The 25,673-nt window shown below is 41.8% G+C and overlaps 1 protein-coding gene across 1 annotated transcript in view; it reads right to left on the bottom strand.

The window, feature by feature from the left end:
• CNTLN (centlein) overlaps window positions 1–25,673 on the bottom strand; it is a 380,111-nt gene that overhangs the window by 118,248 nt on the left and 236,190 nt on the right. Inside the window, exons 14-15 of the mRNA XM_060236541.1 lie at window positions 10,623–10,714; window positions 2,577–3,118 (exon numbers count right to left, since the gene is read on the bottom strand). Of these exons, the coding sequence (XP_060092524.1) occupies window positions 2,577–3,118; window positions 10,623–10,714 (634 nt within the window). The remainder of the gene's footprint in view (window positions 1–2,576; window positions 3,119–10,622; window positions 10,715–25,673) is intronic.

Raw genomic sequence — 25,673 nt, forward strand, 5'->3', positions numbered from 1 at the left:
CAAATTTATCAAAAATCCTATTTCTAAGAATATAAAAGTTATTTAACTTTTTGTTCTATTTGGTATTTCCTTATTAATCCTCCTTCCTGTGTGTTTTAATTCCTACTTTACAATATAAGGTTTACATATATTAACTATTCTTAACTCTTAATATGTACTGTTTTTAACATTTATTTTAATGTCCTTCTAAAACTGCTTTTATCAGTTCGATGGCTTCATGGCCTTAACTGGGTAGAAAGGTGGAACATAAATATTTTAAATGAATAACACCAATAATTATTCAATAACAATGGTCAGTTCATTTTAAAATCATAGCACTTTGGTTCTTGAAATCTGACAGTGTTCAAGTTGGCCTTAAATACTTCAAACTGAAATATTCTTCCATTAAATACTAAACATATATACTAAACATGTATTTGGAGAGAATTAGTTTTGCATCCTAAGAGCGCTGAATCAGCGTATCTAATCCCTGTAGGTCACTATCAGTACTCTTGGATCCCCTCATAATGTGAATGCATAGGAGGCTAGGGGAACCTCCGTGTCTATACACAGGGGCAAATCTATGTCACAAAAATGCAATAATGGGCCCACTTTTTCTAGATAAAAGGTTTATAATGGGAATAAGTCTTGGATCCCTGTCCTGCTTCCCGCTTATCGTGTGCTGCATGCAATGTTCTAAACAGGCTATACTGAATCTATTTGTATGGAATCTCCCTGATCTTAAGATCTGTGTCCATTTCATTCTAAAGACAAGATAAACCAGATTCAGCCCAACATTATTTCCCCCCTAGCTAGGGGCAGAGGGAGCTTGAGATTTGCTCACATGATTAAAGTCAAGTCTGTTTGAGAAAAATGACCCCTGGCAGAGCCTTCCACTAATTTGAAAAGGAGTTCCAGCTTGGGTCATGCTTTATCTTTGTGTTACTGGAGTAGGGAGAATATATAAACAACTTTCTGTATTAGCAAATGTTGCTGTTCAGAATATGGGATTTCAGTACAGATTATGTAATTTGGTAAAATACTTTATGAAACAGCTATAAAATGAATAAGGGTAACAACATGGAAATTAAAAATGGTCCATACATTTTGCAGAAACTCTACTTAAGCTACTGTAAAATAATAAGCAAATGGTAAATTAATAAAACGCAAGTGGTAAAATATGAAGCCAATTAACTAAGTGTTATAGTGCTTGAACATTCATAATGGGTAATGTCATTCACAAATTCAGGTTTGAATGCCTAACAATTAATCATGGGAGCTTGATGCGTGAGTGGCCAGAAACTATCAGTGTTTCCAGAGATACGATTACTTATGTATCAACAAGTTAGTGTTACAATTCTATTATCTCCTGTAAACAGATTTATTTCTACAAGTACAATTTGGAAATGGACAATCTATTACAGAAGAAATCTGATCCCTAGATGACATAGCTAATATCTGATAATAAATTACACTCAAGCTTGAATACGCTTAGTTCGTCAGTGTTAATTAACAAATATATACATATTTGTATCTAAAACTCTAAAATTATTATTTGGCTAGAAAGGCCACCACATCAACCTCCATATATGAACTTACACTACAAATGTTCTAAATTGATAATGTTTTCATTCATTTGACTAAAGGGGATAATTATTGTCCATCCTGACTTTATGTAATTTTAATATACAAGTCAGCTTGAATTAGATGCAAAGCAGTCCTACAAATTGATTCAGTTTTACAACATTAGTAAGATTTCTTCTTACATATTTGAAACCTCTCAGGAAAGCTGAAAATTATTCAGCTAATGTGTACATTACTCTAAAATGTGGGAAAGGCCTAAAAGTGGGTAATGTCTGAAGTATTCTGAATTATGTTTAAAATGGAAAGAAAAAAAATCACTAAGCTAAGCAGCGTTTCACCATCGGCTTTGACAGGATACAGAAACTTCATTCTTGCCAGTTTTGTTTGCTTTGTGCCTGTGAAATCTGACTTACCTTTACTGGCCTAATTTTCAACCAGTCCTTCAATTAAAGTTAGTACAATGACTGCACATAAAACATACATGCAATAATTAGTGTGGCTGGTCCTTAATTTAAAGGATGTTCAACAGCTTGTAGACATCTGGTAGCAAGCCGAAATGGGTCATTCAAAATTTATCTAACTAAATTACAGGGGGAAATGTTTCTCCTCCTGGGTTGGCATGTCACAAGATAACTAAACCAACTCTATAGGCTTGCCTGGGAATCCTTAGCTGTCAGTGGTGAATATGCAAAGGGCCAGCAAATTAAATCAACCTGCCAAACTGTCAATTTCAAGCCTCATGACTGCATGAAAATAGCATCACTGGAAGAAATCAAGCATTGCCTTCTTTTGGGTTTCCTGGCACCTATTCAAATACTCATGCAGTTGTGGCTAATTTTGCATGCAGATTTCAGTCAATAAACTCAGAACAAGGCCTCCCAAGATATTTCAAAGGCTCTGACAGTATTTTTTCTGAATACCAAATCGACAGTAGTTGAAATTCAATCTCTATTTGCTAGTGCTTTACATATGCAGTGTCCCCCTCTACAGAGCTAAGTTAATGAGAGTCGTACCTGCTTTCACTCATATCCTCCCAGCCGTCCTTACTGAAGTTCTCAAATGCACCGCTCATAACCTTGATGGACTGATTGAGGAAAGATTGGTGACGTTTCACAGAGCTCTTTTTCTTCCCTGTTTTCCACTTTACTTTGGAGTTAGCAGTCTTACATTTACATGGCCGACAGGTTGCCTCCACTGTGGCCATAGTATCCACCATCCTTGCTTTATTCAGGGAAGCCTGCATTTGCCTCATCTGACTCAGCAGATCCTCATTTTCATTTCTCAGTGTGTTGGCTTCTGCCACTTGCCTCTTCAGAGAGGTGACCTCTCCCATCAGCCCATCTATCATTAACTGAAGCTCTGCTTTGTCCTGCTTTATTTCTTTGATCTTTTGCAGTAGCTTCTCCACCTCCCACTTTCTGGCCTCTGCTTCTTCTCTGTGCTGCTTAAGAGATACTTTCAGATCACTGTTGTCCTTTATTAACCCTTCGTTAACTTCCAACAATTGACTTGATTCCTTCTCAAACCCTTTCAGCCTTCTTTCCAACTGGGAAACCTAAAAGAGAACAGTCATTTTTTAAAATCAATTTTAACTTGTTAGATTACAGCCAATCTCGCCTTAATGTTCTAATGTTGTATATACTTTATAAACATTAATGTGCATTAAGTACAAGGACAAAAGCTATTTCAAGTACCTAATTGAAAAATAATTTCAAGGTACTGTAGATGAACACATTTGAACTGCAATAATACATCTGTTGAGCAAGGGCAGATGGTAAAAGAAGCCAGAAATTCTTGACAAAGTGATACTGACAAAGGTGTGGATGAAATTAGACAATATTTGCCAAACCTCATTATTATACAGCTGTCATTCCTCAATATATATTTAGTTTTAGACATTTTAATGCAAATATCTATAAACTGAAACAGTGTTTTCCAAAGAATTCCATATATATGTGCAGGGGTCGTTTTGTAGAAAAATAGGTCGTGGAGCTCATCCAGGGATTGTTATGCAGCTGCACATACAATTCCAAGGACAAGGAGGTGGAATGCTCAGAAAGGTTCAGGAGCTGTGCTACTGTGAGCTCTCACTGAATCTGAGGCCTGTATGTGTTTTCTAAAGAATTCCACATAGAAATCAAACTACCAGCTGTAATACAGGAATACTTTTCTACAGTTCACTCCCAGAACTAGCCAATATAAGGCAATTCTAGGGTGTATTAATACTTCATGGTTTTATAAAACCTGCCTGAATATCTCTTGTGATAGATGACCTGTAGACTCTGAAGAGTACCATTGATTTGTTCACCATCAAAACCAATACTTGGCACATGAGCACAGTGAGGGAAGGGCTTGCATGTGGCAATATTCTCAGAACAATAATTAGATTTGGGATATGAAAAAAGAGTCTAGAATTTAGGAAGCAGAGTCTGGAAACAATGCTGTTAATGCAAAAGAAATACAGAATATCAAAGTGGTTCATTGTCAAATATGTCATATACTCTAGAAATCATCTATCATATTTAAAGGAATACTATATCAAATTGGGCCAAAAATGTGGCGAATGAAATTCAATGTTTGTAAGTGTAAGGTGATACACACTAGGACAAAAAAATCCCAACCAAGTACAGGCTAATGGGGTCTGAACTTGCTGAGACTGAGAATCTTGGGGTTATAAGTAGATAGCTCAATGAAAGTGTAAGTCCAGTGTGCTGCAGCAATGAAAAAGGCAAACTCCATCTTAGGAAATACTTCTTTACACAACAAGTGAATAAAATGTGGAATTTTCTGCAAGAGGAGAGTGATGGCAACAGGTATAGAGAGTTTTAAAAGGTGATTAGACAGATTAATGAAGAATAGGTATATCAGTGGCTACTAGCCATGGTAACTAAAGAGAACCCCCATGTTCAAAGGCAGTCAGCCTGTGAATCCATGTGCAAGAGGCAGCATCATGGGAAGGCCTCAGACTGCATGCCCTGTTGTTGGACCTCTGGATGAACTAATTAGCCTCTGTGTGAGACAGGATGCTGGACTAGATGGACAACAGGTCTGATCCAGCATGCTACTAGAAGTCCTACAGGTGAATGCAGACAGAACAATGCATGAGCTGTTCAGATACATATTAACTGCAGCAAGAGCAGTACTTGCAGCTAAGTGGAAAAACGAGGGTTGCCCAATTCTTGTGAATTGGACACAGAAGATGCAAGAATATGCAGTTATGGTAAAACTGACAAACTACATTAATCAAAGACTGAAAGATGAATTTGAAAATAATTAGTGTGTCTTCTATATTGTAATCAATTTATCTAGTTACATGTTTGAATGGTTTTATAGTATATGATAATACTACATGACAGTTTTAATAAGAAACAACAATGGTATTATTATGTGATTTTTATTATAATAAACTGTGTGAAAATTATATAAAATTTTATAACATTTACGTGATATCATATAATAAGATTGATAAGACAGGATTAAAACGATACTATGAGAAAATGGTAGAATATATTGAGTAGGTCATGACATTGATTTTTAAGCTATTATGTTACATTTTTAGCTATGATGCCATATATATTTTAATCCATAACATCTCATATATAATGTCACATTTTTAAGCTATTATGCTATATACTTTTCTTAATATCTTTAAAATTGTCCTTTATGCTGTGTTTCTAATAATTATATTTCTTGTGTGTTTTTCCCCATTCCCTTTTTCTCTATTCTGTATTCCCTTAAAATGCAAAATAAAATTTATTTTAAAAATATTATTCTGGTTTTGATGACAAACTGGATGTTTCAATGCTAATAAACCATTATCTGGGCTTTATCAGTGTTTTTAGTATTGAAAGAAGCAGCATTGTGCCTTTTTTAATGAAAACAGTTAGAAGACACTCTGGAAGAGATTACAACAGCTCTCAGTTATTGTTACTTCCCTACCACCGTCCAACCATTGGCATTCACCAGAGACAGCAATGCGTCACCTTCTTATAAACCTGGCCAATACATACAACACAGTTACTGTTCTTCTGTGTCCATGCTTATTTTACAGGTTTACCAATCAGTTATTCAGTTAGCCTACACTATAAAACCCTTCCTACTTAAGTAATTTCTTCCCTCAGTTTTGAAAGAGAGATTTTTCTTTATTTAAGTAGAAGACTGAATCATTTACAGTAGTTGAAAGGATGCAATGCAGGTCGTCAAGGTTTATACCCTAAGGTTTCATGATAATACTTTATATCCGTAGAGGTAAAAATTATAGTGTACCTGGCAAACAACATTACCCTGAAACACAGATGATAGGTGTGACATCCTCTACTGTAGCACTCAAATTATTTCAATTACTCACTCTACCTTAAGATAAATGAATGTGAGCATTTCCTGTTCTGTGTTATTATTTTAACATGATGTTTGTCATTCAGCAATAACGAGATGACAGCCTTCATTACCTGACCATATGGCAAGTGTAAGAAGTATACGCAATCAAATCATCTGCTGTAAATTACTGCATTTCCTACAAGCTAATTTAAAAATATAAGATAAATGGACATAGCTATAACATTATTAAGTAACATGGTCTTGTATATCTAATTTCAGCATAGTTCCAAAATGTCTGTTTCAGAAAGTTGTTAAGCAGGTTAGCGATGGAAAAGCAGAATTTTTTCTTTTTTTGGGGGGGGGGGAGGTGAGGTAAAGCACACTCCCTTAAGTGAACAGCTGTTAACAAGCCAAACTGCTAAAGAACACTGGAAATATGTTCGTAACTAGCAGTAAAGTCCATTGTAGGAAAAAATACAACATGAGAAAAATATTGGAGTGGGGGAAGTGATGAATGTGTAGGTGGCAGGAAGAAAGGAAGATAGAGAAAAAGAAAGAAAGGAAGGAAGGAAGGAAGGAAGGAAGGAAGGAAGGAAGGAAGGAAGGAAGGAAGGAAGGAAGGAAGGAAGGAAGGAAGGAAGGAAGGAAGGAAGGAAGGAAGGAAAAAATTTGGTGCCTCTACCTCAAAAAACAGCTTCCCCAGAGCCCCCGAAACCTCCAGATCAATTCCCCATTATACCCTATGAGAATCGATCTCCACATAGGGAATAATGAAGTGCTCAGCAGACGTTTCCTTCCCCCCCCCCGGTTTCTGGCGACTCTGAAGCGAGGGATTGGCCTCTCTACTCACGAGTTGCTGCCAGCTTCTTCAAAGTAACACAGCCACTCCATCCCAAGAGGAAGCCTTTCTATCAGAGACTGAAGCCTCCGGAAGTGGAAAGGCACATGGTCCTCTGGGGACGGGGCTTCCCCCCACCGGCCAGCTGACTGGGGGCAGGAAGGAGCCTGGGAAAGCGGAAGAACCCGCGCTGGGAGCTATGGGACAGAATGGACTCCAATCCATCCTATGGGCCTATAGGATACAATGGAGTCCGTTTTGTCTGATGGGCTTATAGTATAGAATGGACTCCAATTTGTCCAATGGGCCCATAGAATGGAATAGAGTCCATTCTGTCACATGAACCCACTGTAGCCTAATTCGAATAGAGTGTTTGCAGGTGGAAAGGGGGCTTGATACGTTATATAGTGCCAGTCTGTTTATCTGCTGCTGTTCAACTGGCCCCTCCCTGCTGTAAATGAACATTCCTTTTGTGTCAGTTGAAGAGAACTAACTACTATTACTTGTCTCATGAAAATGTCTCTCACAGTTTACTGTTTGCTTCGAAGCAGCATTGTTTGGGAAGCGGGGGGGGGGGACTGACTGTCCAGGACTTCCTACAATGGGCCCTGAGGAGAAGCAGTAGAGATCATTAAGCCCCCAGGAAAACCTGTCAGCAGAGAACTGGAGTTCTTGCCTGATGGGGCCAGCAGTGACCAAGGGAGAGCAGAATCAGTCAGTGCCATGCCAGAGAAACAGTGCAAACTAATCCTGCGTGGCCCACATCCAACCTATGAAAATCCTCAGATTTGCCAACATGGTAGGGCTTTTATTATCTAATGATGTAAACTAATTGGAATAGTTAAGTGCACAGTGGAAAATAACAATTGCTGTTTCATCACTGTAATTTCCCAGACCTTTGCTAGCTAAAACATACTATACACATACACTTCAAAAGTGCAGGGCTCCTCATGGTGGTTCTTTTCCCCATATTCTGCACTGGCATCTCTGCAATGGAGCTATGTATTCAGGGGCGGCAATGGGGTTTTTGCTGCTCCAGGACACCCTGCTGCTCCAGGACACCCTGATGTTTGAGCCCCCCGATGGGGGTTGGAGTGAGGCGAAGGTGTCTCTTTTGTCCACCCAGGTGCCTAGTGGATGAAAGGGGTCGCGGGGCTGCTGTGCCTCGCTCCACGGTTGTCTCCCCTTGCTGGGAGCAAGGCCGCGAGGCCTCCTTTGTCCACCTGGGCACCGGGTGGACAAAAGGGGCCACAGGGCTGCTGTGCCTTACTCCGAGGCTGCCTCCCCTGCAAGAGGAGGCAGCCTCAGAGCAAGGCTGTTCTCCTCCAAGCCCAGCTAGAAAGTCAAGCTTGGAGGAGAGCATGCACTGGCGGTGGGAGAGGGTGCCTTTGTAGCAAGGTGGCACCCAAGGCAGCCACCTACCTTGCCTACTACAACCCGCCAGACATGTGTATTCCCTGCTTGCTCCCACACAAACTCGAGAATGAAACCCAGACAAAGGCTAATGTAGGATTTAGTGAGTTCTTTTGCAGGTTACCATGGATATGGAATCTCCAAGGATGCCCACTGTGGTGGCATCATAAATGTGAATAGGCCCCATGGATTTAATTGAAATGCCCACTAATTAGGTGGAAGTATGTTTGTTTGCCCTTTATCTTGTGGTGTGGATATCTTATTTGGAGGTATCTTGAAACCATGTACTCTGAGGAGTCTGGGGATCCTGATGGCCCTCTTGATGGCATCTTAACCTTAACCTTTCTTAACCTGTGGAACGCATTCTATTTAGGCTTCAATTAGTGTGGTTTTTAAAAGCTTACAAGCATCCTCTAGAGATTTTACTCTCTTATGTTTTTCTTTCAGCTCCATTTTTACTGTTCCCCTCATTTTTGTAAAGTTCCCTCTTTTGAAACCAAATGCTACCATTTTGGATTTTATGGGTAAATTCCATTGACCGGAATGTTGAATTTAATAGAATTGTGGTCAGTGTTTCCAATAACAGTGTCCACATCTCTGATCAGGTCTTAACATTCACTCAGAGCCAAGTCCACTACACCTCAGACTGGATCTGTGACCAACTATACCAGTGCACACAGCAAGAGTCAAGTAGCACTTTTATGACCAACAAACTTTTATTCAGAATGTAAGCGTTCGTGTGCATGCACACTTCTTCAGACGAGGAATGAGGTACAGTAAGCAGAGCTACATACAGCTTGTGGGGTTTAGAATGCAAAGTGGTACAAAGTTAAAATCCAATAGCAGAACAGCAAAATTAACAAATTCAGAAAACCTTTGATTTGCATTGCATTAGTGTGGGAAACCAATAAAATAGTAACATGTCAGAATGTGAGAATGTCTGTTAATTATTCTATTGCTAATAAGCCTGGGTCAAAATGAGGGCATTTTTTCCCCAGAAGTTTTTCCTGTCCAACTAATTTACACCTTTTAGCATGTAACTTAAATATATACATCATTCTAGTTTGCCATTAGAAAATAATACATTAAAATATAGTGGACGATGGGTTTAGAATATGTAATGAGATAAACAGCCAATATCCCTTTTTTATGTAAATACAAAAACATTATTCTGATACACTATCCTAAAAGAGAAATACATTGGAATACTGTGGATATATAGCCATACTTGGTGAAAGTGGGTTTAGCATATGTAACGAGATAAAAAACCAATATCCCTGTTTAGTAATTTATGATGTGTAGTAATCTAATTTCTACAGCATGACTCTAGCACATGTTTACCTAGTCAATGAGAGGGCAGTTAAGTCTTCCAGTATAATAACATTATCTGCTTTAGTCACCTCCCTTATTTCCTTCTCTATCTCAACATCAGTCTCAAGAGTTTGATCAGATACACTCCCAATTTTAACTAACCCTTCCACCCATATCGCTACTGCTGGGGAGTCAATTCCCCTGATGTTTTCTAACTCATTTGATTTTGTGCCCCCTTTGATGCACAACACAAGATCTCCCCCAACCTGTCCCTCAGTCAGAATTACCTAGTCCCATGGGAAGCTGACTGAGCCAAAGCAAGGCCAGATCAGGTCAACCCATAAACAACACAAGTGTTATTAAGAAGTGCTTACTCCCAGGAATTAAGAGTCCTTAGAAATGCAGGTGTAGAGAAGAAGCAGAGAGATTCTATTGGGCTTGGCTCTTTAAGCCAAGCCTTGGACCCATTCCAGTTTGGCTTTGGCCCGGGCCATGGAACGGAGACTGTCCTAGTCGCTCACACAAATGACCTAAGATGGCATCTGGATCAAGGCGGGTCAGCGCTGCTGATACTTCTTGATCTGTCAGCAGCATTTGACACGGTCGACTATGACCTTATGACCCACTGCCTTGCCCGAGTTCGGGGGGTGGCCTTACAATGGTTTTCCTCCTTTCTCCAGGAATGGGGACAAAGGGTGGTGCTTGGTGAGCAGAATGTACGAATGCTTGCATTATTCCTGTTCATTTTCCATACTGCATTTGCAGTTCTTTCATGTTGAGATATGTATACAATTTCATCTTTTAATAATTATTAGGTGTGCCAGCAGATTATCAGGCTTGCATTTTTTTTTCCACTAAGCCAAAGCTTACAGAAAAGAACACACTAAAATTGTTGAGAACATATGCTTCAAGTTACATCTAGATCATTTCTAGAGTTGTTTTATTCTATTAAACATATTTTTAATTTTCTTTGACACTGCAAGAGACATAAATATTATTTTCCATGAGCATTGATTTCTGACACAATTCTGGCAGATTTTTTTTTTTTTGAATTATGGGAGGTAATTAAAAAAAAAGAACACATGGCTTTCACTCATCAGTTCTGTCTTTTAACGTAAGATTCCTTATACTGAAATTGAGATTTAACTTGCTAGGTTCAATATTTTACAGATTAGGGTACCTTCTGTAATGTCTGTGCTGATATTTCTTTCACATTCTTCTTTGGAGTACTGCTCTTGACCCCATCCTCTTCACCAAGTCTAAAGAACAGCTCTAGTAGGGGAATAAATAATATATTGTGACACTTAATATCAGTGTAAAACAATACTAAGGTGTTTTAAGGAAATGGGCTCATCAGTTTTCCAATTATGAATAATGAGATCTATTTTCTTGACAAGTGTTTGGTCAGTCTCAAAAGACTGACCTCTTTTCAAAGTCTTATAGTATATAATTATCAATCTTTGTAACACCAGACTGTTTTTTTCCTCACTACAAGATTTTCAAAGGTACAATAGATCTGCAGGTTAAAGATGCTATACTTTTATTCCCATCTTCACTTTCCCCCCTGTGCCTTAAAAGGCGAATTTGCTATCTTTTTATCTACACAGTTACTAGCAGTTTTGTTCTCTGGGTCTTATCCCCTGCCAGGAGGATCAGAGTGATTGGTGAACAAAGCAAATAGTAACAGAATTAGGGTGGACAGAACTTTAAACTCCCTTTTTTAAAAGGTGAAAGATCAGGTACTTTTCAGAATAAGTCATAGATGTCATTCCAGTGTAATGCTGAGGATTCATAGTAATTAGAAACTCAAACAACCAACCAGTGACCCATGACTCTACATACCACTCAGAAAAGCATCTTATATATAGACTAGATGGTATCCCTAGGCTGCTCCTCCTCACCACTCTAGTCCAAATCTTGAGCACCTGAAACTCACTATTAACACTTACTGTCACCATATTAAGAAAAAAAAAAGAATAATATCTTCTCATACATGCAATCAGGTGTGGGGCAACCCACATCCATAAATATCATGTGCCAAACAATTTGTGTAAGTGTGGCTCCAGCTATTTTTAATCAAACCATCCCAAAAATCTCTCTCTTTTTTCATGCATTATTTACAACCACATGCTAGAAATCACCTAGCACCACATGGGCAACCACACACACAAGTAGCATGCCCCATGAAACATCACTTGACAATGGAAACATTAAATGATGGCTTACATGTGTGAATTGGCCATCACAGATACAAATACATCAGCCTGGTCTTTTATATACCCTCCCATCGCTTGAAACAAAATGCTATTTCAGTGAAGTCAGTGTCTACATTTTGCTGCCAGTCATCAAGTATATATTAATCAAGAGTAGAGAAATCAAATGATATATGTATATGTGTCGCAGGTATACTTTCAAGCAGAGACCACACAGCTGACTGCATTTGAATCAGGTATTAAACATGTCATAGAAAGGAAGTGCATTGTAGCAAAACAGCTCAAATGTTGTAAAAATCTTTTTTAAGCTAAACAAAGACATGTCTCCTCAGAGAATATTATCTGCTATACAGGGTAAAGGTTTGTTTCAGAAGTATCATTCAAAACTACAAGTGGACATGGCAGGTCAGTACAGAGCTCTTGATTCACAAACAAAGCAAAAGAAGAAAAGCACACCACCCTCTGTAGGTTAACAATCCTCTTGGCATAAACAGTGACTAATAAGTTTGTTAGAGTGAATTAGAGCATTCTTTTGTCTTTGGAATGTGTCATAGTTAATTAAAACTTCTGTATTCATGGAATAAATGGAGCACTACTGTAAGATAATAAAAGCTGAAAAGCATAAAACTGTGCAACTGGGGAATAGGTACCTTTACCTTGATATTAATCTGTTAACTCCCATGTTAGTTCCAAGCACACTCCCTTAGCACAGTGGTATTGCATATATTTCCTACTTCCTTTCCTACTTCATCTTTTTCTAAACATTTACTCATTTTAATATTAACTGTAGGATTTACATCAACATTTACTTCTAAGGGCTTTTTAAAAAAGCTTTTTAAATACTAAACTGATCAAAGCACTCAATGTTAATCTTAAAACCTGATTAGATATATGAATTGGAACACCAGTTATCTAACTGTCAGAACACAGGGAGATTTTCTCCACATTTTCTAGATTTTCTTTTGACCCCTACAAAGTTAATGCTTAGAACTGCAGGACCTATATGTAAAAAAGATGCGCAGATTAAAGGTGCTGTAGTGAGGAGGGAATGAAACTCCATGATGGAAAGTATCACTTGCTGGCATTTGGTTGTATATAATCCACTGGGTTGGATCCACTGCAGGGACTGCACAAGGACTGCCAATTGTTTTCAGTGCACACAAATGCACTCAATAACAGGAAAGTTGGTAGAAACCATTATCAAGGACAGAATGAGTAGGCACATTGATGAACACAAATTATTGAGGAAGACTCAGCATGGGTTCTGTAAGGGAAGATCTTGCCTCACTAAGCTGTTACAGTTCTTTGAGGGGGTGAACAAACATGCGGACAAAGGGGACCCAATAGATGTTGTTTACCTTGACTTCCAGAAAGCTTTTGATAAAGTTCCTCATCAAAGGCTCCTTAGTAAACTCGAGAGTCACGGAGTAAAAGGACAGGTCCTCTTGTGGATCAAAAACTGGCTAATTAATAGGAAGCAGAGAGTGAGTATAAATGGGCAGTCTTCACAGTGGAGGATGGTAAGCAGTGGGGTGCCGCAGGGCTCGGTACTGGGTCCCATGCTCTTTAACTTGTTCATTAACGAATTGGAGTTGGGAGTAAGCAGTGAAGTGGCCAAGTTTGCAGATGACACTAAATTGTTCAGGGTGCTGAGAACCAGAGAGGATTGTGAGGCACTCCAAAGGGATCTGTTGAGGTTGGGTGAGTGGGTGTCAACATGGCAGATGAGGTTCAATGTGGCCAAGTGCAAAGTAATGCACATTGGGGCCAAGAATCCCAGCTACAAATACAAGTTGATGGGGTCTGAACTGGCAGAGACTGACCAAGAGAGAGATCTTGGGGTTGTGGTAGATAACTCACTGAAGATGTCAAGACAGTGTGCAATTGCAATAAAAAAAGGCCAACATCGTGCTGGGAATTATTAGGAAGGGAATTTAAAACAAATCAGCCAGTATCATAATGCCCTTGTATAAATTGATGGTGCGGTCTCATCTGGAATACTGTGTGCAATTCTGGTCACCGCACCTCACAATGGATATTATAGCATTGGAAAAAGTGCAGAAAAGGGCAACTAGAAATGATTAAAGGTTTGGAACACTTTCCCTATGAAGAAAGGTTAAAACGCTTGGGGCTCTTTAGCTTGGACAAACGTCGACTGCGAGATGACATGACAGAGGTTTACAAGATTATGCACAGGATGGAGAAAGCAGAGAAAGAAGTACTTTTCTCCCTTTCTCACAATGCAAGAACTCATGGGCGTTCAATGAAATTGCTGAGCAGTCAGGTTAAAACAGATAAAAGGAAGCACTTCTTCACCCAAAGGGTGATTAACATGTGGAATTCACTGCCACAGGTGGTGGCAGCAGCCACAAGCATAGCCAGCTTCAAGAGGGGATTGGATAAAAATATGGAGCAGAGGTACATCAGTGGCTATTAGCCACAGTGTGTATATATATATATATTGGCCACTGTGTGACACAGAGTGTTGGACTGGATGGGTCATTGGCCTGATCCAACATGGCTTCTCTTATGTTCTTATGATCACATCTAGCATAAGAACATAAGAGAAGCCATGTTAGATCAGGTCAGTGATCCATCCAGTCCAACACTCTGTGTCACACAGTTGCCAAAAAACTCCAAGTGCCATCAGGAGGTCCATTAGTGGGGCTAGGATACTAGAAACCCTCCCATTGTTGCCCCCCACCTCAAGCATCAAGAATACAGAGCATCATTTCCCCAGAGAGTTCCATCTATATCTTGTGACTAACAGCCACGGATGGACCTCTGCTCTGTATGTTTATCCAATTTCCTCTTGAAGCTGTCTATGCTTGTAGCCACCACCACCTCCTGTGGCAGTGAATTCCACATGTTAATCACCCTTTGGGTGAAGTACTTCCTTTTATCCGTTCTAACCTAATTGCTCAGCAATTTCATTGAGTGCCCATGAGTTCTTGTACTGTGAGAAAGGAAGAAAAGTAGTACTTCTTTCTCTGCCTTCTCTGTCCCGTGCATAATCTTGTAAACCTCTATCTTGTCACCCCTCAGTAATCATTTCTCCAAGCTAAAGAACTCCAAGTGCTTCAACCTTTCTTCATAGGGAAAGTGTTCCAATCCTTTAATCATTCTATTTACCCTTTTCTGCACGTTTTCCAGTGCTATAATATCTTTTTTTGAGTTACGGTGACTGGAATTGTACACAGTATTCCAAATGAGGCTGTGCTATCAATTTATATAAGGGCATTATGATAGATAGATTGATAGATAAATGATAGCTAGATGACAGATGTCAGATGGATGGATGGGTGGGTGGGTGGGTGGATGGATTTATTTTATTTATTTGTCAGATTTATATCCCGCCCTCCCCCGACAGCTTCAGGGCAGCTAACAACAGTTTAAAAACATTAGCAGTTTACAAACATATTCAAATTAGATCTATAAAAACATTTACATATATATTACTGGCTGATTTGTTTTCAGTTCCCTTCCTAATAATCCCCAACATAGCATTGGCCTTTTTTTTTATTGCAGTCACACACTGTCTCAACATTTCCAGTGAGCTATCTACCACAATTCCAAGATCTCTCTCTTGGTTAGTTTCTACCAGTTCAGACTCCCATCAACATGTATTTATAGTTAGGATTTTTGGCCCCAATGTGTATTACTTTACACTTGGCCACACTGAACCTCATTTAATGCCCCTCACCAATCCTCCCTGGTTCTCACCACTCTGAACAATTTAGTGTCATCCACGAAGTTAGTCACTTCACTGCTTACTTTCAATTCCAAATCATTAATCAACAAGTTTAAAAGCATTGGACCGAGTACTAAGCCCTGCAGTACCCCACTGCTTACCATCCTACACTGTGATAATTGCCCATTTATACTATCTGTTTCTTCCTATAAATTAGCCAGTTTTTGATCCACAAGAGGACTTGCCATTTTACTAAGTTTACTTAGGAGCCTTTGATGAGGACCTTTATCAAAAGCTTTCTGGAAGTCAAGGTAAACAACATCTATTGGGTTTCCCTTCTTACAGAACCCATGCTGAGTCTTTCTCAATAGCTTTTGTTCATCAATGTATCTACTAATTCTCTCTTTAATAACGTTTCCACCAACATACCTGGTATTGACGCCAGACTGACTGGCCTGTAATTCCCGGATCTCCTCTGCAACCCTTTTTAAAGATGTGGGTGACATTAGCTACCTTTCAGTCCTTATTAATGAAATATTACATATTTTTGTCAGGAGATCCACAAGTTCACATTTGAGTCCTTTGCAATCAATAAGGAGAAGGCAATGATGATCACAGATCTTCTCTGCTTTCTCTTCTCTCCAAGAGCCATTGTGACCGTAAGAAAGTTGACTCCCAGGACTGGGAGACCAATGTTAAGCAATAGCTATGTGGGTCAAAAGGCTGCAGTAGGAAGGAACTAAAATTGCTCCTTCTGTCAGTGGAGAGTTGATGACAGAAGAGGCAGCAAGGGCTATTTTGTTCCCTTATTGTTTGTAACCCATGGAGACTTCTAGCCCATGTAGCTATTATTTCAGGAGGGTCTTGTGACCCTGAAATTGAATTTCTTGGGATCAGAAATGGATTTTGGGGGTATAGGAAATGGGTAAGATCACTTTCCAGTAACAGATTGCTGAATTCAACATATTATGTAATTATTCAGACTGAAATTAAGCAAAGCTGATATAAATATTTTCCCAAGATCCATAATGTGACAAATCAAAAGAGGCAATAACCAGTGAATATATTTGCTGCAGCCTGCAACTATGTAAAGTTATGCAACATTTATTCTAAGTGTTCTATATTATCCTGTTAAACAAAGACACTGGAAAAACTAAATGTATAGACTATAGTAAAATACAAGATTAGATTCATTAGTTACATTAACATGAAGCAATTCAGTTCTAAACATACACAGATAAGTTATACAGGCTGCAACCTTTGTTAGGAAATTAATAATGATAATGTTCATTTATTCAATTGTGTTTCTCTATATAAAGCATACATTCAATGAGGCAACAAGAAACCCCCCATTGCAAGCATTTTCTATGAAAGCTTTGTTCCAGTTACTAGGAGCCAAGGAGCCCCCACCTTTTGTTCCTGACATTTGAAGATTAACTATGAAACAAAAACCACCAGTATAACACCTGGCCTATAAAACCAACCACAAACACAGGAGCATCTGGCTTATGCTAGTTTCCTGTGACTTGTGGTTAAGCGTTTCCTCTTAAAAGTTTATTAATAGCTTGCTAAACATATGTTGCCTATTGCTTCTTTATAGATTTTAGCTCTATATAATCTTAGATAAATATAAATGCTTTTTATTCGCTTTAAGGCTTGCTAAGAAACAAGGCAGAATCAATATTTAGCATGGTAAATGAATAACTAGCAGAGACGGCAAAGTATCGCTCCTCTGACCTATTAAAACTGTGTACCTATCTCTCTGCTGGCAGCAATTTCCGGCCTTTGTCTGTGGTTAAACCGTTTCCTCTTGGTCTCATAGCAACGTAGAAAGGAGAGCTGAAGATTTGTTTTAATTGCTTTTTTTATTCACTATGAGTTAAGTTTAAAATGTATTAAGCAAAAGGCATTTTTAGAATCTTAGTAAGCTAAATCAGTATCATTTTAATAAATAGGCCATTAGGGCAAGTATTAGTTGTAGAGTTATATCAGGTTTAGAACTTTGAATTTAATGAAATAAAACAAAGGGAAAATGATGCTGTAGGATGTTTACCTTATATGGTTGTAGGATGTTTGTATTTGATATGGTCATAACCTGAGCCAGCGGACGTAGAAGCCAGACTGTGAACTCTGATTGGCTGTTTGCCACAGAGGGAGGCAGGGATTTATGACGTCGGGGATCTATATATGCTCAGGTTTGACCATGAGTTAGCCAGAGGGAGACAGCCTTGTACCATGGTCTTCCTCTCCTCTTCTGCAGAAGTGAAAATAAAGCTGTTTCTCTGAACAACAAAGCCTACCGCCTGGTGATTGTTCTCTCGGGTGGGGCATTGCCCCAAAAACCGGTTGACAATTTACTGGTGTCAGAAGTGGGATAGAGAAGCCCCTTTTGGGGTTGGGCCTCTGGTCCATTGGAGAGCAGGGCGAACACTCCTCTCCTGTGATTTTGGAGGGATCCCCGGCCGAGTTTGGCTGCCAACTCACTGTTTGAGGCGTGGCACTCTGCTCCCCAAGAACCCACAACGGAGGCGTTCAGCTGAAAACAGCCCACCGGAGGAGTCTGCTGTGTGGAACCGGTGAGTAGAAAATAACATTGGGCAAAGGAAAGTAAAATTAGTTTTGGGCATTGAGGCTTGTTTGTTGGTGTGAGTGGTGTGTGACTGGACTCCGCAGTTCTCTTCTGCTGACCGTGAGCTCCGGGGGCAAGAGTCGGAGTCGTGTGAAACTGTCAAAACCCTTGTGTGTCCCGGCTTTGAGGAGCCCTTACCTCTTTGCCAAACTCCCTCCCTTGTGTTGTTGTCTGGTATTGAGGATGGGAAATAAGACGTCAAAGGTGAGGAAGGTACCAAAGGTAGGGAATTCCGTTGGGGACGCCCAGATCACTGGAAAGGAATGGCCAGGGTCAGAAATTCCCGGAGACAGCCCGTTGGGAAGGCTGATCTCCCACTGGGATGAGGTCTCTACAGGACATGAGACAAAGGAGGAGATGGTTCGTCTGTGTACAACCGTCTGGCCGTATTTCAATATCACGCCACGGTGGCCCCGCTGGGGTTCTTGCGTGTCTAAGCAGGCATATGACATTTACCGCCTGTATCAAGAACAAGAGCCCCTTCCTAGTGTAGGCAAGGAGGCACCATATATCTTGTTATGGATATATTTCATAGGAAAGGGATTTTGCAATCCCATTAGTTTAAAGGCAGTTAAGGAAAAGAAACCTATGAAAGACATACCCGTAGGGGAGATGTCCACCTTTGATCCTCTATGCTATGTCATTCCCTCTGCTCCCCCCCCTTATCAGCTTGGCCGAGCCGAGGGAGGCCAAGTACCCCAGGTGCGAGAGAGTCAGACACCCCAGATGCGAGGAGGCCCAGCACCCCAAGTGCTAGAGGGGACCCCACTGGTGGGAGGAGGCCAAGCTCCCCTGGGAAAAGGAGAAAATGGGGAGAGCAGTGAGGAGGATGTAGAGGAGGACTCACAGAAGGTACTCCCCTCCAGCAAGTTGGAGAGAGAGATGAATAGATTGAATACAACACTCAAAAATTGTACCCCCAAAACAAAAAGGAGAATTTTAAATTTAGACAAGGACATGGAGGAAAAGATTAACCCCGAATACCCACTGAGACAGGTCCCAACAAATAATGGTATTGGCTATGTGGAGGTTCCGTTAACCAGTTCTGATATAAGAGTCATAAAATCACAATTGCCTCAGTTGATAGAAGATCCTATTGGATTTGTGCAGAGCATCAAGGATGCCTTGGGACCCTCTATTTATACGCCCACTGAATTAATGCACATTAGCAAACAGTTGGCGGGACCCACATATGCCAATCAAGCATTAATAAAAGCTAGAGAAATCTGGAGGGATGAGAACGGGGATAGAACTGCTGATCAAGCTAACGCAGCCTTCCCTGAGACCACCCCACCAGGTTGGGATGTCCAACAACCTGGAGGGCGGGAGAGCTGCGAAACTTTTCGGAGATATCTGTTACAGGGGTTTGAGAAAATAATCCCTAGACACATAAACACCGAAAAGGCTTTTGGACACCCACAAAAGAAGGAAGAGAGTGCAGTGGAATATCTGGAACGCTTGAAGAAGGGGATGCGCCAATATACTGGCTTGAACCCCGATGAGGGCGCTAATGTGGCCACTTTAAAATTGCAATTTGTTGCCGGAGCCTATCCAGATATTCAGAGAAAGTTGCAGAAATTTGATGGGCTCCTTTTGAAGCCAATTGAGGAGTTGGTCAATGAAGCTCAGAAAGTGATAGTTAGGAGGGAGGAGGAGAAAGAAAAACGAAAAGCACGGCTTATGGCACAGGCAGTACAACAAACAGTAGGAGCCCAGCAAGAAAGAAGGGGCAGACTGCCCCCATGGGTAAATAACCCAGACCGCAGATTATGGAGAAAAGGGAATTCATTCGAGAACAGGGAGGGAATAAAAAGAAGGATTCCTAAGGACACTTGTGCCAATTGTTTCCAGCCTGGACATTGGAAAAAAGACTGCCCGAAAAGGCTGGACAAAGGAGAAACTGAAGAATTAGTGAGGCAGGCAAGGTGTTACGAGGATTCTGAATAGGGGGGTCAGGGGCATTTGGCGTTTGTCCCGCCTTTTGCCGAGCCCTTGTTAACTCTAAAGGTGGGAAAACAGCAACAACAAATTGAATTTTTAGTAGACTCTGGCGCCACAAAATCAACCCTGGACCGACCAGTGTGGCAAGGACCGCCACCTTTGTCTGGGGGAAAGTGTAAGATAATAGGGGTTGAAAATAAAGAATTGGCCGTCCCTATATTACAACCCCTACCTGTAAATTTGCATCACAAACTGGAATTGCACGGGTTTTTGTGGATGCCAGACTCTGGAGTGTGCTTATTGGGTCGAGATTTGATGTGCAAATTGGGATTAGTTCTTACCTTTCAGACCGAGGGTTGCCTGGTTAAACTAAGGGCCTTAAGACTTGAGATTGAAGAATCAATAGACCCTCTAGTCTGGGCAAGGCCGGGAAACCCTGGAAAATTAGATGTGCCCCCAGCCAAAATAAACTTGAAACATAATGTGCCGGTTTATCGTGGCCAATATCCAGTAAAACCTGAAGCAGAACAAGGGCTTCGCCCAGTGGTAAAAGAACTTCTAGACGATGGACTAATTGAACCTAGCAACTCCCCTTATTGCACCCCCATATTGCCCGTGAAAAAGCCCAACGGCACATGGAGAATGGTTCAAGATTTGAGAGAAGTCAATAAGGTGGTCATTCCCCGGACCCCAGTGGTGCCAGACCCCCACACCATACTACAGGGAATTCCACCAGAGCACAGATATTACACAGTGATTGATTTAAAATCAGCTTTTTTCTGTGTTCCCCTGGCCGCAGAGTCCAGGGTTATTTTTGCCTTTCAGTGGCCTCACCCAGACACTGGTCGGTTGACCAGGTTTCACTGGAAGGTTCTGCCCCAAGGTTACACAGAATCGCCAACTATTTTTGGGGAAGCTCTGGCTTCTGTACTTGGGGAATGGGACCACGGTCCAGGGACTCTACTGACTCAATATGTGGATGATTTGCTGATAAGTTGGGGAAATAGGGCAACAGGTGGAGGCTGCAAGCGTCAGCCTGCTAAATTTTCTGGGAAGAAAGGGCCTTCGAGTGACCAAAGAGAAACTTCAGTTCTGTGAACCCGAAGTCAAATATTTGGGCACAGTCCTGAAGGAGGGAAAGAAATATCTGGACCCCAGAAGAGTGGAGGGGATACAAAAATTAGAAATGCCAAAGACTAAGAGGGGTTTGAGAGGTTTCCTCGGGACTGTCAACTTCTGTAGACAATGGATTGAAGGATACTCTGAATTGGTACAGCCATTTCTACAGAAACTGAAAAACAACCAGCCCGACCCGCTTATTTTGGAAAGGGCAGATCACAAACTTTTTGAAAGGATAAAACAGACTCTGTTGTCGGCACCGGCCCTGGGTCTCACAGACCCTAAGTTGCCCAATCACTTATTTGTGACTATTGGAAAGGGAGTAGCCAAGGCAGTGGTTGCCCAAAAGAGATCTGGTTCCTATCAAGTGACAGGATATTTTTCAAAACATCTAGATGCAGTTGTGTTGGGATGGCCTTTATGCCTGCAGGCTTGTGCGGCAGTTGCATTGATGGTAAAGACTGTAAGGAAACTTTACCCTTGGGAGAACATTATTGTCCATTCTCCCCACCAAATCCGGGCCATCCTAACACATACTGCCAGGAAATGGATGACAGATGCTAGACTGCTACAAATAGAGGCAACCCTGTTGGAGCAGGCGGACTTACAGGTCATCACAACTGACCATTTGGGTCCAGCAGACGGACTCTCTGAAAAGGTAAAAAAGGAATTTGGGGAAGGTCATGATTGTATAGGGATCACTGAACTGCAAACCAAATACAGAGAAGACTTGCAGGAAACTGCAATTGAGGGCGGATGGAACCTATATACAGACGGGTCCTCCAGGGTGATTGAAGGAAAAAGGTACACTGGGTATGCAATAGTCGAGGATGGGCAAGTGGAAGTTGAGTCAGGAGCACTTCCTCCCTCAATGTCAGCACAAACTGCTGAACTTTACGCCTTAAAAAGGGCACTGGAAATAGGATCTGACCAGACAGTCAATATATTCTCAGACTCCAAATATGCTTGTGGGGTGGTGCATGTTTTCGGAAAGCTGTGGTGTGAGCGAGGTTTGCTAACATCTCAGGGAAAGAACCTGGCTCACCACAACTTAGTGAAGGAAACCTTGCAAGCTCTAGACCTGCCTGCCCAGGTCGCTGTTATCCATGTCCCCGGACATACAAGGGGAAACTCTCCAGAAGTGCAGGGAAACAGGGCAGCAGATGAATTAGCTAAAAGGGCGGCCATGGGTCCAAATACGGTCCCTCCCCAGAGACTAGCCGCACTAATTCCTACGGGAATTGAGCCTAAACCTCCTTTTAAATACCAAGAAAAAGAAAAAGAACTTGCTGAAAAACAAGGAGCCACATTCGAAGGTGGTGTTTACCGCCTACCTGATGGCCGCCAGTGGCTGCCTGAGGGGGTAGTGAGGGAGGTACTTAAGGCTTTACATGAGGGAGGACATTGGGGAACTAGGGCACTAGTGCACACCTTTTTGCAGAAATTTGTGGGGCGCCGGGTGTGGTCATCTGCAAACTCCCTAGTAGCCCGGTGTGTCCCCTGTCAAAAGGCAAACAAAAATAACCCCCGGAAAACTGAAATGGGTGGACGACCGTTGGCCGTGCATCCTTTTGAGTATATCCAGTGCGACTTTATAGATCTCCCTAGGGTGGGGAGGTTGAAACACTGTTTAGTCCTAACTGACCAACTAACGGGATGGGTAGAGGCATTTCCCACAACTCAAGCAACAGCGAAGGTAGTAACAAAGCTTCTACTGGAACAAATCATTCCCCGTTTTGGATTACTAAAAGCTCTAAACTCAGACCGAGGAGCTCATTTTACCCAAAAGGTGCTCCATCAAGTCATGGAGGCTCTGGGAATTAAATGGGAACTTCACACCCCATGGCATCCCCAGAGTTCAGGAAAAACCGAACGCATGAACCAAAGTGTAAAGTTAGGGCTGTTAAAGCTTACAGCCCAGTCTCAACTCCCGTGGACCAAGGTGCTTCCCCTAGTACTGTTTGGCATCCGGACCAGGCCGCTTCAATCCACTGGCCTTTCACCGTTCGAGTGCTTGTACGGTATGGGAGTGTGGGACATAGCCCCAGGCTCTGGAAATGCCGACTTGCACTTATTAAAGGATGCCTATTTAAGAAAATATTTGCTGGCACTGTTCTCCATTCTTTCTCATAATAGGGAGGTTGGTGTGACCGTACAGAGGGCACCGCTTGAGGCACCAGTCCATTCGTTTCTACCGGGCCAGTGGGCATACATCAAGGCGTGGAAGACAGAGTCCCTAATTCCAAAGTGGGCGGGTCCATTCCAGATTCTTCTAACTACTGAAACAGCCATCCGGACGAAAGAAGCGGGGTGGACGCACCACACCAGGGCAAAACACGCTGTAGCCCCAGAGGCCGAATGGGAAGCCATCCCTGTTCCTGGAGAAGCACTGAAAACAACCCTGAAACGGAGGAGTTGAAATAAATGCGGGGAAGGGTTTTCTTTACAGGAAAAGTGTGTGATCACTATGATATAAAAGTCCGTCAATTTAGAGGAAGAGGTACCTGTGGGAAAATTGAGTGGAATATAGATTTTAGAAAGAAAGGAAGGGTCGAATGGAAACCTTACTTTTGGGGAGTAACTGATAAATACTTGTGGTATGGTGCTGTAAAGCTTGAAGGTCAACTGCTGTTTTACCAGACAGATATAGAAGGAATCCCCAGCCCATATGGTTTAAAAGGCCGAGTCCCAGGGTGGTGGGCCTGGCAACCGAGTTTTTGGGGAAGATATAAGTGTATAAAGTGCCCTTGGAGTCCGAGGTCCGAATACATTATCAACCCGGACGAATACCATTTATGTGGGCACTGGGTGATCCCGAACCCTTATCCTGGACCCCACAGCAGAGATTAGAAGCCGTTGACCAGGCCTGGATAAGCTCAGAACTGGTAAAAGGGTTTACCCTTTGGAAGGGGAAGTGGTGTGCACATTTAGATCTCAACTTGTTGGGTGAATCGCCAAAGGAGGACCCGAAGTCCTTTTCTGATTTTGTTGCAGGTTCAGTGTGGGTGATTGACCCCACCTGCGCCTGGAAACAGTACAGGGAAGTAGGACGCTTTTGCGCCACTGACAAAAAGATAAGATCAAAATCCTGGAAATATTGGAAAGTCTCAAGTTGGACAGACTTTGGTCCTACTACCTGGTTCCATATAGGGGAACTAGCTACAACTAGAGGGCTAGAAAAAGGGATTGTTAAGACCTCGGATAAGTACTTATACCCCCAAGGGGAAGACTTGTTCCACCCGAGTTATTGGGGAGACCTCCTCTGCAGCACCTGCCCTGATTCTTTTGAAACCTGGGCTTCCCGTGTGGGAGGGGATCCGGGTGAACGATGCTGGGACCCAGAAAAGAGACTGCCCTCCATGTCCTGGTACCATTTCTGGTGGCCGTAAGTTGGGCCGCCATTAGAGAGGGTGGAGAGGATACCCCCTCATGCCCAGAAGCTTGTATAGTCACAACACGGAGAGGGTCCCAGGTAATTCAAACTATAACTTATAAGTCTTTATATTTTTGTGAGGGCACAGTAACCCAATGTGAATTTCATGACACGCAGTATAGCGTATGTGACCTTAAAATTTGCTATGATCCTAAGGAAAGTCCGAGAAGAGTATGGGTAGAAATGAGAGCATTTATGTGGGGCCTTACCCTCGCTAGGGGACTTAGAAAAGGAAACAAGCCAGTCAACCTAACCTTTGATGCCTGCCAACTTATAAATTCGTTTGGGGATGATAGCAATGGCTGTTGGGGACTAAAGTGGGAACGAACATATAGCAGTAATGAAAAATATATGGGATTTGACGGAGACGGATTTACCAGTAAAGCCATAGACTCTTCTGTCCGTCTTGGATGGGGTGCTGCGGTATGGAATACTGGGAAAAAACAGTGGAACGACTGGGGGGAATTAGGGAGGTCAGTAAAAATGGAAAAACTCCCTGCTAAGGACACTTGCCGGCTGGGCACTTGTAATCCGGTAAACTTCACCATCCTACGGCCAGCCGTGTGGGATAAAGATAAGATCTGGGATCGGAAATTGGTACTACTGATTGCCGGACAGGGAACAGACCCCTCCGTACAGGTTTATTTTGCCCAGAAGGAAGAGTTCATAGTTGGCCAGGATTTAGTAAGGCACCATGCCTTTTGGGCTGAAATTAAAAAGAGCCCCTGGAAGCAGAGCCTAACTGACAAAACTAAAAACCTGTTTATAGACTTGGCAGAGAAAATAGCAAAAACAATGAATGTGAAGAATTGTTATGTTTGCGGAGGGACCTTAAAGGGTGACCAATGGCCATGGGAAGTTATAGAATTCGACTATAATTCGCCTTACAATGTGACTACTTACCCAAAACATGGGGCTAAAGTCCAATGGGAAGTAAACGATCAGTCAATAGGACAAATGTGCGTTCAGCGCACACCCCGGGATTTGGAAACCCCCATTGTTATGGGAGATGCAAACTGCCAGGGGGTCAGAATAATAAATGGGACTAAGGAAAGAAGTTTTTGGGGCAATGTAACTGAATTGCAGCCTTGGAAGAATCTCACTGAAGCTGCACAACAGATATGGCTCAATGGGACAATAAGTGAGGAAGGAGAGGCTCCCCCTGGACTGTATTGGATTTGCGGTTGGAGGGCTTACTCACATCT

This window comes from Heteronotia binoei, chromosome 4 (assembly GCF_032191835.1).
Source record: "Heteronotia binoei isolate CCM8104 ecotype False Entrance Well chromosome 4, APGP_CSIRO_Hbin_v1, whole genome shotgun sequence".
Classification (NCBI taxonomy): Eukaryota; Metazoa; Chordata; class Lepidosauria; order Squamata; family Gekkonidae; genus Heteronotia; species Heteronotia binoei.